General features: G+C 38.7%; 1 protein-coding gene across 2 annotated transcripts in view; it reads right to left on the bottom strand.

Annotated features, from left to right (window-relative positions):
• Nucleotides 1–1,194: 1,194 nt before the first annotated feature.
• Nucleotides 1,195–15,193, bottom strand: part of EFCAB3 (EF-hand calcium binding domain 3) — a 43,924-nt gene continuing 29,925 nt past the window's right edge. Inside the window, exons 7-10 of one of the 2 annotated variants that reach the window (XM_007100233.1) lie at nucleotides 12,174–12,367; nucleotides 11,639–11,823; nucleotides 4,658–4,780; nucleotides 1,195–1,658 (exon numbers count right to left, since the gene is read on the bottom strand). In XM_007100233.1, coding sequence (XP_007100295.1) covers nucleotides 1,338–1,658; nucleotides 4,658–4,780; nucleotides 11,639–11,823; nucleotides 12,174–12,367 — 823 coding nt within the window. In that variant the 3' untranslated portion in view covers nucleotides 1,195–1,337. The remainder of the gene's footprint in view (nucleotides 1,659–4,657; nucleotides 4,781–11,638; nucleotides 11,824–12,173; nucleotides 12,368–15,193) is intronic. The other variant, XM_028499786.1, reaches the window with a different exon arrangement.

Raw genomic sequence — 15,193 nt, 5'->3', positions numbered from 1 at the left:
TTTTGCGGTATGTGGGCCTCTCACTGTTGTGGCCTCTCCCACCGCGGAGCACAGGCTCCGGACGCGCAGGCCCAGCGACCATGGCTCACAGGCCCAGCCGCTCCGCGGCACGTGGGATCCTCCCGGAACGGGGCACGAACCTGTGTCCACTGCATTGGCAGGCGGGCCCCCAACCACTGCGCCACCAGGGAAGCCCTCAAGGTTATTTCATTAAACAGTTTCGGGATCCTTCACTATCTTCATTGTTTCTTCCTGGCATGTTATAATTTTACATTATAAGCCACTGTCTCCATCAATATGGAACATGTATTTTCCTTTTTCTAAAAGGAAAAAAAAGTAATGGATGATATACACTTAAATATGATAAAATAATAAATTTTATATTATTTATATTTTTCCACAATAAAAAATTGCAACCCCTCAAACTTGTAATACAGTTATACATGTGCTCCTTTATTAAATGCATTAAAGAAAAACAACAAGCATAATGGATGAGATCACCTTAAAAAATTTTTTTTTTTGGTAAATACCTAGGAGTGGGATGGCTGGTTTTCTTGTTTATAAAATTCCTATCTAGCTATCCTTCATTCTGGGAATTTTTCTCCAGGCATACATAGCACTGATCAAAAATAACACTACTTTTGTTTAGCAATGGCCAGAAGTCTGGTCTGGAACCTTTTTTTTGAGTGATAAAACTTGAAAAGAATATTCTTTCCAACCAAAATCCATTTTTAATCACAACTACTACAAAACTGTTACTCCCTCATTGACCTTAACAGTAAAGAGGGAGTGAAATCAGCTATTCTTTAAGGTAATCCAAGAGATCAGTCTGAAAGTGTGTGGCTAAGGAGACTTAGGAAAACCCAAATCTAATCAAGGTTCCTTGGGGAATTGCGAAATTATTCCCTGAAACTGAAGGGTCATTGTCATCTGCTGCCTCTGGCTTCTTTCACAAACGATAAAAAAACTAATGCCACTTAAGTCACATAAACTCAGATGCTTATTTCTGAGAGGGCTGTTAGGAGGTCAGAAGGGCAGCCCTGTGCTGAGGTAAGTGCCAGCTTTGCTTTTCTCCTTCCTGCTGAGGCCCAGGCAGTTTTGAACCAGGTAGGGGCAGCGGAGTGCAGCTGGTTGCTAGGGAAATAACCGCAAGGCATCTATCTACTAGCAAGAATTAGGAAAGGGAAACCATACTATGACTTAAACTTTTTTACTGGTCAGCATTCCAAAGATGTCAACATTTCCAGCTGCTAAGAATGTATTAGACAAAAGCAAGAATAATTTTGATATCTATGAAAAAGTAGTTTGCAATGAACTGTTTAGAAAATGTAGAAATTTCATTGTCGAAACCCTTTGAAGCCTTTCCGTTTTCTTTTTCTTCCTGTGTCACACTCACTAATATCCGAAGAGGAAGAGAATGAAGAGTTGTGGAAGGAATTTCTATTCACATAGGCATCATATAACCTTAAGTCCTTTGGGGAAAGTAATTCTTGGCAGACATTCCAGGACCATGTATAAGTAGAAAAGGTGTCATAAAAGGACTCATTTTTACTGTCTATCCCAATCAAATCCCCTCGGATCTTCCGCCAGAGGTTTAGCATTTGTTTCCGGTGCTCAAGGGCAATTCCCAAGTTATAGGTATCTGTAGCTCTCTTTACCTGCAGTGAAAGAGCAGAAGTTTACAGTAGTTACCTTAAAATGTCTTTGGTTTGTGGACCACAATTCTAGATATCCCAAGAGTTATGTTCCCAGGTTACTTGAAAGTCCCCGAATTTATATATTGGGTAGTGCCTCTTGAGGACATGTGAGTTAGGAGTTGATGGACAATGAAAATGTATTACTTGGGAATAATGAGATTTTGAGAAATTTTATAAGAATTTAAAAACACAGTAGGCTAAAACAGGAGGAAATGTGGGATGGAGATAGGCTCTGGGTATAATAGGAGTGCCAAGGATGGCACTCAGTCCAGCCTAGGGCAGGGAGGGAGAAGATGCTGAGCTGAGTAGGTCCTCAAGGATTTGATTAAATCGAGGGAGTGGGTGGTGATGGGAAGGTGTTCCAGGGAGAGGGAATAGCATAAACAACAGCTCAAAGGCAATGCATCCTGGAGCTGGTAGGGGGAGTCCAGGCACGTTGGAGGTTGTTGTCCAGGTAGCCTAATGAGGACCTCAGTTGAGGCAGTAGTAACAGGATGGAATAAAGGGGACAGATGTGAAAAATCTTTGGGAGAATGAGAGTAGCCAGATTTGGTGATTGGTGGATGTGAGGAGTGAAGAAAAAGTATAAATTAAGGATGGCTCCTGGCCTTCTAGTTTCAGTGCCTTGGGTAGATGGTAGTATCAACAACTGAGACATGGAATCGTCAAGAAAGAGCCAGTTTGATATAGAAGATGATGAATTCGGTTTTGGACATGTCCAGTTTGATATGTGGTGAGACAGCAGGTTAGAGAGGTTCATCAGGCAATCAGTGAGATGAGGAAGAAGTACTGGAAAGAAGTCTAGGCTAGTGACAGTTAAGAGTTATCAGGTATATAGCTGGCAGCTGAAACAAGGAGGGTAGATTGAGATAGCTCAAAGAATACTCACCCTATCTGTTCCTTTACTTAATGCAGAGATCCCCAATGTTCTGTTGCGACTGGGTTATAGGGATGCCAAATTATTGGTCTTCTCAAGTTTCCTAGCCCTTGAGGCAGCTAGCACCTCAGGGCTGGAGCCCTTTGGCTATTAGCGACCTTATACGCCTCATATGCCAGTGTGAATTTATGCCATGATGAGACAGAGGTTGGGAGTCCACTCCTTTGCATTTTTGTGGCATGCTGTACTGACCTCCTGTAGTTCCATTTATTCCAATGTATTATTACTGCTCCTTTCCTTCTCTGTGTCTCCCACCTTACTGCTAGCTCATTGAGGGTAGGAACTGTGTTTTTTATTCTGTGGTATCTCATAATCTCAGAACTTTGTTAACACTGGATAAATATTTACTGAACAAATGAATGTATATAATAAGAAGAGCAGTAGGATGAGACTAGAAAACTAGGAACCATCAGGACTTAAGGAGGGATGTCCCTGGTGGCCCAGTGGTTGAGAATCCACCTGCCAATGCAGGGGACACAGGTTCGAGCCCTGGTCCAGGAAGATCCCACATGCCACGGAGCAACTAAGCCCGTGCGCCACAACTACTGAAGCCCGTGCGCCTAGAGCCTGTGCTCCGCAACAAGAGGAGCCACCACAATGAGAAGCCCGCGCACAGCAACGAACAGTAGCCCCCGCTCACGGCAACTAGAGAAAGCCTGCGTGCAGCAACGAAGACCCAACACAGTAAAAAAAAAAGACTTAAGGAAACTAAATGTCCATCGACAGATGAATGGATAAAGAAGATGTGGTTTATACATATACAATGGGATACTAATCAACCATGAAAAAGAATGAAATACTGCCATTTGCAGCAACATGGATGGACCTAGAGATTATCATACTGAGTGAAGTAAGTCAGACAGAGAAAGACAAATATCATATGATATCCCTTATATGTGGAATCTAAAAAAAGATTCAAATGAACTTATTTACAAAATAGGAATAGACCATAGACATAGAAAACAAACTATGGTTACCAAAGTTTTAAAGAGGAAAGGGGGGAGGGATAAATTAGGAATTTGGGATTAACAGATACATGCTACTATATATAAAATAAACAACAAGGACCTACTTTACAGCACAGGGAAATGGAAAAGAATCTGAAAAAGAATATATTTATATGTGTATGTATAACTGAATCACTTTGCTGTACACCTGAAACACTGTAAATCAACTATACTTCAACTATACTTCGAAAAAAAAGACTTAAGGGATGAACCTTCAGGAAAGAGAAGAGAGAGGAAAGGACACAGAACTACAAGGAGAATTAAAGATGCAGTATTGTAAATGTTAAGGAAGTAGCAAGTGTCTAGGAGAGCCTGATCATTAGTGTCAAATGCAGAAGGGAGGTGGCATAAAATAAATACACCCCAGTCTGTCTCTAGAAGACAAAAGTTGCTAAGAAGTCAGGGCACAAAAGTAGACAGGTGGCACACAGTTGTGGTTAATCCACAGTTGTGAGTTCTGAAGCCAAGCTTATAATTCAGAACCCATGCTTATAATTCTGGCCCTATTACTTCCTAGCTGTGTGCCTTTGGGAAGGTCACTTAACCTCTCTGTGCATATGTGTAAAATGACAAGGAGTAACAGTACCTACCTCAAAGATTTGTTGTGATAAGTAAATGAATTAGTACCTGTAGAGCACTTGTAGAGTACTTATAGAGCACAGTGCCTGACACCTAGGAAGCATACTTAAACTACTATTATTACATTATTCTTTTAGCTGCCATAATAAAGATGCATTCACTCATCACAATTCCCTGATTACACCACTCACTGTGACCGTTGGTTTACTACCTTAATTAGTTGCTATTTCTAGCATGAAACAAATGAATGTCCCAGAAATGATGCTGGGTATGACTTCATAGGTGATTAGCAGGATGAATTATAACAGTTAACATTTGAACCCATTTGATTATAGAGCAAGAAATATCATTACAATGGATGAAAATAAGAAATGATCTGGTCTTAAAGACATAGTTGTCAGTGGTTTCTCTGAAGGTGTTCAACAGTGAATACTCACATGCTGTTTAATAGCAGCTGCATCAGCCACTGTCCAATTCTGCTTTCTCTTGAGTATTTGGTCAATGGCGAGGATATCAGTTGGGTAGCCTGAGGTAGGGTCAATAGGCTTTGTATTTGCTGCCTTTACGAACATTTAGAAAGGAAGGTTAGTAATATATTTTAGTTGAATTATATAACAAAGACACGGAAGCGTATTGTATTATGAAAGGGTGTGTATATGATTTACAAGGTTATTTCTACAGCACTTGTCAGTTGTTTTGGGGTACCTGGTATAGTGCCATGTGTAAATGGGCATCTAGCAAACTCTCTTTCTTAATAGTGAAGCTTACTCGTAAAAGGAGTATAGACCACAGGATAGTTTATGTTTGGGATGGATGTGGAGGGTAGAGAGGAGTAAACTCCATCCTCACCCAAACTTCCAAAGCACTAAAAATGAATGTGCCCTCCACAGAGTACAACCTATACTACTCCCAAAATTCTCACAGGGAACCAGCCATCTGTTTTTTTTCCTGTTCCTGGGCTACTGAACAATCTTGGTGGAAATCATGTAAATATGCAGATTGCTTTCTTTGAAAATGCATATGACCCAGGGTCATCCAGGCCCTCAGTATTGCTTGACATTACTTTTCTTCATTTGCTGTAAACTCTCTTACAGTCCTCATAGCGGCTGCTGGAAAACCAGACCTTCAAACTCCCTTAGCTGCGCTGTGCCGGCTTGTGGGATCTTAGTTCCCCGACCAGGGGTGGAACCCAGGCCCTCCTCAGCTGAAAGTGCAGCGTCCTAAGTACTGGACCGCCAGGGAATTCCCTTAATATGAATTCTTTCAGCTCTTCTTTCCACCTTATGATTTCTCCATCCTTTAACCCATTTTTTTCCTCCTTCCCTCTTATATCTGAGAGTTTTTCTTAATTTCCAAGGTCTCCTCCTGTACCTTATCCCTTCAATTTTCCTCTTTCCAGGGCTGGCTTCATGGGTGTGTGATTTGTGCAGTTACACAGGACCTTATACTTAGAAGGGCCCTAAGTTTGGTTTAATGTTTTATAGTTGCTGTCTTTATTTTTATTTTTTAAAAAAATATTTATTTATTTATTTGGCTGCACTGGGTCTTAGTTGTGGCATGCGGGATCTTTATTTGCAGCATGCGGACTCTTTAGTTGCGGCATGTGGGATCTAGTTCCCTGACCAGGGATTGAACCTGGGCCCCCTGCATTGGGAGCGTGGAGTCTTAGACCCTGGACTAGCGGGGAAGTCCCTGTTGCTGTCTTTAAATTCTTAATTATTTTTGGACAAGGGGCCCTACATTTTCATTTTGCACTGGGCCTAGCAAGTTACGTAGCCAGTCTTGCCCTCTCCTACATCTTCAAACATCTTCAGTTTCTCTTCTCTTTGAGCAGTGGTTTTCGGCTTTGGCTGCATGTTGGAACTTTAAAAAATACTGAGGTCTGGGCCCCGTTCCCAGAGATCTGATTTAATTGGACAGGGTTGTGGCCTGGGCACCAGGATTTTAAAAGCTCTCCCTGGTGGTTCTGTTTTGCAGCCAAGATTGAGAACCGGAGTTCTAAGGGTTTTTCCTCCTGGCTACAAACTGTGCTCATCTCTTATGTCCTGAAACAACTTTTTCTAGACTCTGATTCTACATCAAGTTATAGTTTCATGTTTCTGTTAAACTTAAATTTTTGTAAGAGGATTTGATCCCCCCAACCGCTCCTTTGCATTATCAGTTTCTGAAGATGCATAAAAATCTCCCACTGTACTTATGGATTTGCTTATTCATTTAGTATTTATTTTTACCATGTATAATGCCTTAAAAAGTCTAAAGCCTATCCTTATTATTCTGTTAATTATCACTTTATCTGTTAATTTGCTAGGTGTGTACAGATTCAGAATAGTTATATCTTCCTCATGATTTAAAATTTTTTTTCCAAAAAGAAAAGGGACTCCCCTGGTGGTCCAGTGGTTAAGAATCCACGCTTCCACTGCAGGGGGCATGGGTTGGATCCCTGGTTGGGGAGATAAAATCCTGCATGCTGCATGGTGCAGCCAAAAATAAATAAATAAATAAAAAGTTGAAAAATAATAAAAATTTAAAAATATGTATTTTTATTAAAAAATTTTTAAAATTGAAGTATCGTTGACTTACAATATTATATTAGTTTCAAGTGTACAAACAGTAATTCAATATTTTAATAGATTACACTCCATACAAAGTTATTATAAAATATTAACTATATTCCCTGTATTGTACATTACATCCTTGTAACTTATTTTATATCTGGTAGTTTGTATCTCTTGATCCCCTTCACCTATTTTGCCCCTGTCCTCATCCTTCTCCCCTCTGGTAACCACTAGTTTGTTCTATGTGAATCTGTGTCTGTTTTATTTGTTTGTTTCTTTTATTGTTAAGATTCTCCTGATGATTTTTAAAAATCATTAAACAGCATCTTTATCTTTAGTTATATTTTCCTTAAATTTTTTTTTCCCCACACTAATGTATGGATAACAACTTATTTTGATTTGTATTTTCCTGATATATCTTCTTCTGTCCCTTTAAAGTTTCTGTGTAATAATTTAGGTGTCTTCCTTAAAGAATATATATCTTAAAATTAGTTTTTAAAAAATCAGAATTTTTTTTTAACTTGAAAATGATCCTTTCTTCCTCCCTCCCTCCCTCCCTTCCTTCCTTCCCCCTTATTTTTTTAAACTGGTGTGTTTAATCTTTTATTGTGATTACTGATATATTTGGATTTTTCTGCCTATTTTGTTTTGCACTTTCTATTTTCACATGTTCTCTCTTTTTTCTTATTTTTTTCTTCGTCTACTGTTTTGGCAATTATTCATTTTAGTTTTTAGTGATTGTCTTCACATTTTTAATACTTAAAATTAATGTAACAAATTATAGATTTAATCAATATCATAAGCCTCTCCCCAAACAATAAAAGGAATTTAGAGAGCTTTAATTCTGGGCACTGCCCTCCTCATCTTCCATGTTACCATGGTGTATTATTTTAGTTCTTATTGTCTAATAATCTTCAAACCAGTACTTATTTTTTATTTCAGGTTTTTTTAGAGGGTAAAACATGCACATGGTTAAAAATTCTGAAAGTATGGTGAGTATACGCTGCGATCTCCCTGGCACTTTTCTCTCCCAACCCCCTAGTTTCCCTTTCTACAGGCAACCAATGTCATAATTTCTTGTGTTTCCTTCCAGGCCATTTTACAAGAAAAAAATGTCCATATTTCATATTGACTTTTCCTCCTTTTACACAAATAGTTGTGTACTATTCATACTGCCTTGTATCTTGCTTTTTCCATTTGGAGATCTTTCACATCATTGCACAAAGAGTTTCTTAGTCATTAACATGGCTGCAGAACATTTCACTGTGTGTTTGGAGCCTAACTTAACTAGTCCCTATTAATGGTTATTTAGTCTCCCCCCGACCCCTGACCAATCTTTTGCTAGCAGAAATGACCCTGTAGTGAACTACCCTTTTATGGGTGGCATTTGAAATATGTGCAAGGATATCTGTGTATCTTAGGTGGTGTCCCAGGAATGGAATTGCCAGGGCATGAAGGTGACAGAATATGCCACCCCCAAATATGCCACTTTGACATAAGGATTATTTTGAGCTAAAGGCACTTGAAGAACAGCAGGTGTAAGAAGGGTACACTGAGTTCTCCTTTTTTTTTCTCTAAATACAGGAGATAAACCCCCCATATGGAAGATGTCCTCCCTATACCAGGAGGAAAGTAACATTCATATCATTAGGGACAAGGAATCAAGGCAAAGAGAAACCTGTACAAACAAATTTTGTTTTTTATTTTATTCTGTTTTTTATGATTTTTTACATTCTTATTTATTTTTTGGCCACACTGTGCAGCTTGTGGTATGTGGGATATTAGTCCCCCAACCAGGGATTGAACCCAGACCCTCAGCAGTGAGAGCGTGGAGTCCTAACCACTGGACTGCCAGGGAATTTTTTATGATTTTAAAAAGGTATTTTACTCTTATGCAGTTACTCTTAACACACCTAATTAAACTAACCCTTATCTTCCTATTCACTTCTTCACACACTTAACTACCCTAGCCCAAGCCTCTTTGTCTGGACATTTTTTCATAATTTACTACTCTGTCCATTTCAGTACATAAGTGTTCAATTCTAATTGCTTCTTTGGGTCTTCATTCTCCCAGGTACATGTAAAATTTAATAAAATGTATTTGCTTTTCTCCATTTTAACTGTCTTATGTCAATTTAATTCTCAGGCCCTGCCAAAAACCTTAAGAGGGTAGAGGAGAAATTGTACCTCCCCTATAGTCAAAAGGAACGAGGTCTGTCATTTTGGTAAATATTACCAAATTTCCTCTGTAGAGGTTGAATCAATTTAAACGTGTATCTACAATTTAGGAGTGCCCCATGTGTTTTTCAGCTTTTTGGTCTTGGGCAATCTAATATGGAAAGATAATATCTCAGGGTAGGTTTAATTTGGATCTTTTATGAAGAGTGAGATTGAATATCTTTTCATGTTTCTGAAAACTGTTCATATCCTTTGCTCATTTTTATATAGGTTAGTTTTTTCTAATCAATTTGAAGCTCTTTGATGTATTAGAGAAGTTAGCTCTTTGTGTTATGTGTTGCAAATGTGACTTTTTTGGCCATGTAGGGATTTTTGATCTTGAAGTACTTGAATTAATATCTTTCTACTAAAAACTACTTTTGTGTCATTGTTAGGAAGGCCTTCCCAGAGTTTCAGTATTTTAAAGATTTCTTTTATTCTCTTCCTCTTTCCATTTTTTCCTTTTACCTATGTATCTTTGATCCATTTGGAATTTGTGGAAGGTGTAAGTTATGCATCTCAATTTTTTTTCTCAGATGGCTACCTAGTACACTGTTTATTAAACAATCTTATCTTTTCCATGTTGTATTGAAATGTCACTTTTTTAAAAATTTGATTTATTTAATTTATTTATTTTTGGCTGCTCTGGGTCTTCGTTGCTGCGCACGGGCTTTCTCTAGTTGCAGCGAGCGGGGGCTACTCTTCGTTGTGGTGTGTGGGCTTCTCATTGTGGTGGCTTCTCTTGTTGTGGAGCATGGGCTCTAGGCACGGAGGCTACGTGGGCTTCTGTAGTTGTGGCACGCAGGCTCAGTAGTTGTGGTGCATGGGCTTAGTTGCTCCGTGGCATGTGGGATCTTCCCCGACCAGGGCACAAACCTGTGTCCCCTGCATTGGCAGGCGGATTCTCAACCACTGTGCCACCAGGGAAGTCCCAGAAATGTCACATTTTTTAAAAATTAAAATTCTCTGTATATTTTTGGATTTTGTATTTTGTTCTTTGGATCTATTAATTTGACAATAGCTCCACTATTTTAATTATTGAGACTTTTAAATATGCCTTAATATTTAGTAAAGTTACTCCCTGTGTTTATTAAGTTTTTCTTTCAGATTATTCTGACTGTTCTTATTTTTTGTGTATGAACCAGATTATTTAGTTATAAAAATCCTTTGGGTAAATTCAAAAAATCACATTAAAGCTATAGATCAAGCAAGAAAGAACAACATCTTTATGATGTCAAACATTTTAAATTGAGAACATGGTCTGCCTTTCTTTTTGTTCACATTTTCTTCTGGGTCCTTTAGGAGCATCTTGACCATTTCTTTATATAGATATTTTATATTTCCTAAGTAATCTCTAGGAGTTTTATCTCTTCTGTTACTATTTTAAATGAGGTCATTTTATCTTCTTATGTCTTCTAACTGGTTCTAACTGGTGGTTGTTTGTGTTGCGCCAGGGGACTCCTCCTTTCACTAAAAGGGCAGCCCTTTCAGATTCTGGTTTTGTAGAGGTTTCAGTCCTAGCTGCTCACCTACAGGGTCCATATCTCCTGACCCTGAACAGTCATCAAAACCCCAACCCCTTAGGGAGGGGGGGAGGGAGGGAGATGCAAGAGGGAAGAGATATGGGGACATATGTACATGTATAACTGATTCACTTTGTTATAAAGTAGAAACTAACACACCATTGTAAACCAGTTATACTCCAATAAAGATGTTAAAAAAAAAGACATGAAAAAAAAATTAAAATAAATAAATAAATAAATAAATAAATACATAAATATTCATTCCCACTGGGAAAAAAAACCCCCAAAAACCCCAACCCCTAGCCATCAGGGCCTAGATCCATATGAAGGATCCAGATCCATGTGAAGCCCCATGAGGGCTTCACCTCTCACCTCTCCCTCAGACACTCACAGGGTCATTTATGAACATACCATTCTAGCCTTAGGTTCTCTCTTCTTTCTGAAACAAAGGGGTCCCTTTCTTTTGAATGCATTTTTATATGTCACTTTATTTCATTTGGTATTTTTATGTGGTCACATGAGTCTGTGTGATGGGTTGGGCATGGTGAGTGAGTAGACTGGTGGGGTAGTGTTCATGTTAGCTCAGTTACTTTCATTCTGAAACTTGAAAGTTCCATTTCTTGGTTTCTAATTGACATTTATTGTATATTAGATTAGATGTTGTAATGGACTAGATTAGAATGATAATATTATGTATTTTCAGTAAGTTTAACTATTTGTTGAAATTAAATGAAATATTTATACCTGGGCTTTAAATTTAGGAACATGGCTATGGAATCTGGTTTGAAATATCATGACTGAAAATATTTGTCATTAAAAAGCACATTACTGGGCTTCCCTGGCGGTGCAGTGGTTGAGAGTCCACCTGCCGATGCAGGGGACACGGGTTCGTGCCCTGGTCTGGGAGGATCCCACATGCCGCGTAGCAGCTGGGCCCATGAACCATGACCACTGAGCCTGTGCGTCCGGAGCCTGTGCTCCGCAACGGGAGAGGCCACAACAGTGAGAGGCCCGCATACCACACACACAAAAAAAAAAAATAAAAAAAGCACATTACTAGTTCTGTTAAGTTAGAACTTAAAAACTTAAGTATTTAACTGATATGACTTAATCTAAATCTCACCTGTGTTTTCCAGTCTTTTTTATGGAAAAAATAGTTCTCAAAGAAATTCAGAGGCTTCTTTCTCCTTAGCATTTCTAATTTCTGTATGTCTTTGAATGGCTTTCCCATCACCACCCCATCCACATTAGGAAACAGTGGAAAGATGGGTATTTTTGAATATGGGCTATCTGAAGGAGGATTGCATCCTAAGAAGAGAAAAACTGGTATCACAAATAATGTAAGAAGAAATTCTCATAAAAGACATACATGTGGTACCTATTTTGGCTCTTTGTCTATTCATCTCCTCAGGGGCCATGCCACCCCTTCTTCACTTTCCTGCTCCTACCACCCATGCATCCACAGACTTTCAGCTTCATACAGGTGTCTGGGGATTCAGGTCCATTTGCTTTCAAATGATTTCTGTGTGACAGAGACCAGACACTCAGAATAGGCTGTGGCCCTACTCTTAAAGCACTTGGCATCTAGTATTTATTTCTAACCGGTAATATACAAATAAAGCCTTCACAACAGTGAGGAGAGGACAAATGGCTCTTACTCTTGAGCTCTTCAAGAAATTTAAGTAAATCCTTTTCTTTCATTATTGCAATCTGGGCAGCATTAGCAAAGGCGGCTGTGCTTGAGCTTGGAGGTGTGCATATGTCTGGCTTAAATCTCCTTTTTCCATAACCCGTAGCATAAGGGCTCCACACCATTTCCGAAATGGTTTCCTGGAATTTTCTTTGGAAATAGCTAGGAAAAAAAAAAGTAATTCAGAGGTGGTTAAAAAGTGCTACAGTCCTACTGAAAAAAAGTGCCATAGTCCTACTGAAAAAAAGTGCCTGAGTGTTGGACAGAAAGAAAAAAAAGTCAAGTTGCAAGTTATATATGCTGAATGCATTCATTTTAAATTTAATTTGTATATTCATTCAATATTATTTATTGAGGGCTTGTTTCTGTGACATTTATAGAACATCTACTGATATTTTCCACAGGCCATTTAATTACTTTATATATGCAGCCCCTGGGCTTTGCCTTCCTTCCTCTTCCCCAAGACTTCCCAGTCTTGTCTAGAAAAATACCTATCGATTATGATCCATGTTAGGTTGCTTCTATGTCTTGGCTATTGTAAATAGCGCTGCAATGAACACTGGGGTGCATGTATCTTTTTGAACCATGTTTTTCTCCGGATATATGCCCAGGAGTGGGATTGCTGGGTCATATGGTAGCTCTGGTTTTTAGTTTCTTTAGGAACCTCCATACTGTTCTCCATAGTGGCTGTATCAGTTTACATTCCCACCAGCAGTGTAGGAGGGTTCCTTTTTCCCCACACCCTCTCCAGCATTTACTGTTTGTAGACTTTTTGATGATGGCCATTCTGACCGGTGTGAGGTGATAATTTACTGTAGTTTTGATTTGCATTTCTCTAATAATTAGCGATGTTGAGCATCTTTTCATGGGCCTCTTGGCCATCTGTATGTCTTCTTTGGAGAAATGTCTATTTAGATCTTTTGCCCATTTTTGATCAGGTTGTTTGTTTGTTTGTTTGTTTTGATATTGAGCCACAAACTAGGGTCCTTCCCTAGCCTTGAACCCATCCACCCACAATGTTCTCACTTGCCTCTTAATATAGAATAATAGTCGCTTCTCTCAGTGTAATTTACTTCCTACTAGGTTCTTTAAGGCTCACCTTTTCTTCCCTTCAGAATACTATCTGCAGACTCTATGGCTCTGGGTGTGGTCCTCAAATCAGCAGCAGCAGCAGCACTGGGAACTTGTTAGAAATACAGATTCTTGGGTCTCACACAAAACTCCTGAATCAGAAACCCTGGGGCCCAGCGATGTGTTTTGACAATCGCTCCAGGTGATAATGATGAGTGCCCAAGTTAGAAAACTGCTGGTGTAGTATAGAGTCTCTCCCTTCCCTGAAACTCTAACCTTTGTTTGATGATTATATACCAGGTTATATTTATAACAGTTTCCTTTCCTCCCTCCCTCCCTCCCTTCCTTTCTTCCTGTTTTAATTTTTCTTTAGTAACACAGGTTTTTCTTAAATATCTCTTGATCCTTGGATGTCTATTCATACTTAAGAGTGAGAGTAAACACTCCTTGGTGTCCATACATTTGTTCTCTACATCTGTGTCTCTATTTCTGCCTAGCAAAACGGTTCATCTGTGCCATTTTTCTAGATTCCACGTATATGCATTAATATACGATATTTGTTTTTCTCTTTCTGTCTTCAATCTGTATGACAGTCTCTAGATCCATCCATGTCTCTACAAGTGACCCAATTTTGTTCCTTTTTATGGCTGAGTAATATTCCATTGTGTATATGTACCATATCCTCTTTATCCATTCATCTGTCTATGGGCATTTAGGTTGCTTCCATGACCTGGCTGTTGTAAACAGTGATGCAATGAACATTGGGGTGAATGTGTCTTTATGAATTATGGTTTTCTCTGGGTATATGCCCAGTAGTGGGATTGCTGGGTCATATGGCAATTCTATTTTTAGTTTTTTAAGGAACCTCCATACTGTTCTCCATAGTGGCTGTATCAATTTACATTCCCACCGATAGTGCAAGAGGGTTCCTTTTTCTCCACACCCTCTCCAGAATTTTTTTTTAACTTTTTTAACATCTTTATTGGAGTATAATTGCTCTGCAATGGTGTGTTAGTTTCTGCTTTAAAACAAAGTTCCATCATTTGTTGTTTGTAGATTTTCTGATGATGCCCATTCTAACTGGTGTAAGGTGATACCTCATTGTAGTTTTGATTTGCATTTCTCTATCCTTTGCTGTTCAAAAGCTTTTAAGTTTCATTAAGTCCCATTTGTTTATTTTTGTTCTTATTTCCATTACTCTAGGAGGTGGGTGAAAAAAGATCTTTCTGTGATTTATGTCATAGAGTGTTCTGAATATGTTTTCCTCCAAGAGTTTTATAGTGTCTGGTCTTACATTTAGATCCTTAACCCCAAGATTGCTTTGGCTATTCGGGGTCTTTTCTGTCTCCATACAAATTTTAAGATTTCTATTCTAGTTCTGTAAAAAATGCCACTGGTAATTTGACAGGGATTGCATTGAATCTATAGACTGCTTTGGGTAGTATAGTCATTTTCACAATATTGATTCTTCCAATCCAAGAACATGGTATATCTCTCCGTTTGTGTCATCTTTAATTTCTTTCATCAGTGTCTTATAGTTTTCTGAGTACAGGTCTTTTACCTCCTTAGGTACCAAAATCATTGATTAGCTCTAGTAGTTTTCTGGTGGCATCTTTAGGATCCTCTATGTATTGTATCATGTCATCTGTAAACAGTGACAGTTTTACTTCTTTTCCAGTCTGTATTCCTTTTATTTCTTTTTCTTCTCTGATTGCCGTGGCTAGGACTTCCAAAACTATGTTGAATAATAGTGGCGAGAGTGGACATCCTTGTCTTATTCCTGATCTTAGAGGAAATGCTTTCAGGTTTTCACCATTGACAATGATGTTTGCTGTGGGTTTGTCGTATATGGCCTTTATGATGTTGAGGTAGGTTCCCTCTATGCCCACTTTCTGGAGTTTTTATCATAAATGGGTG

This window comes from Physeter macrocephalus, chromosome 14 (assembly GCF_002837175.3).
Source record: "Physeter macrocephalus isolate SW-GA chromosome 14, ASM283717v5, whole genome shotgun sequence".
Classification (NCBI taxonomy): Eukaryota; Metazoa; Chordata; class Mammalia; order Artiodactyla; family Physeteridae; genus Physeter; species Physeter macrocephalus.
Note: the sequence above shows the minus strand (reverse complement) of the source record. Positions and strands in the feature narration are given on the sequence as shown.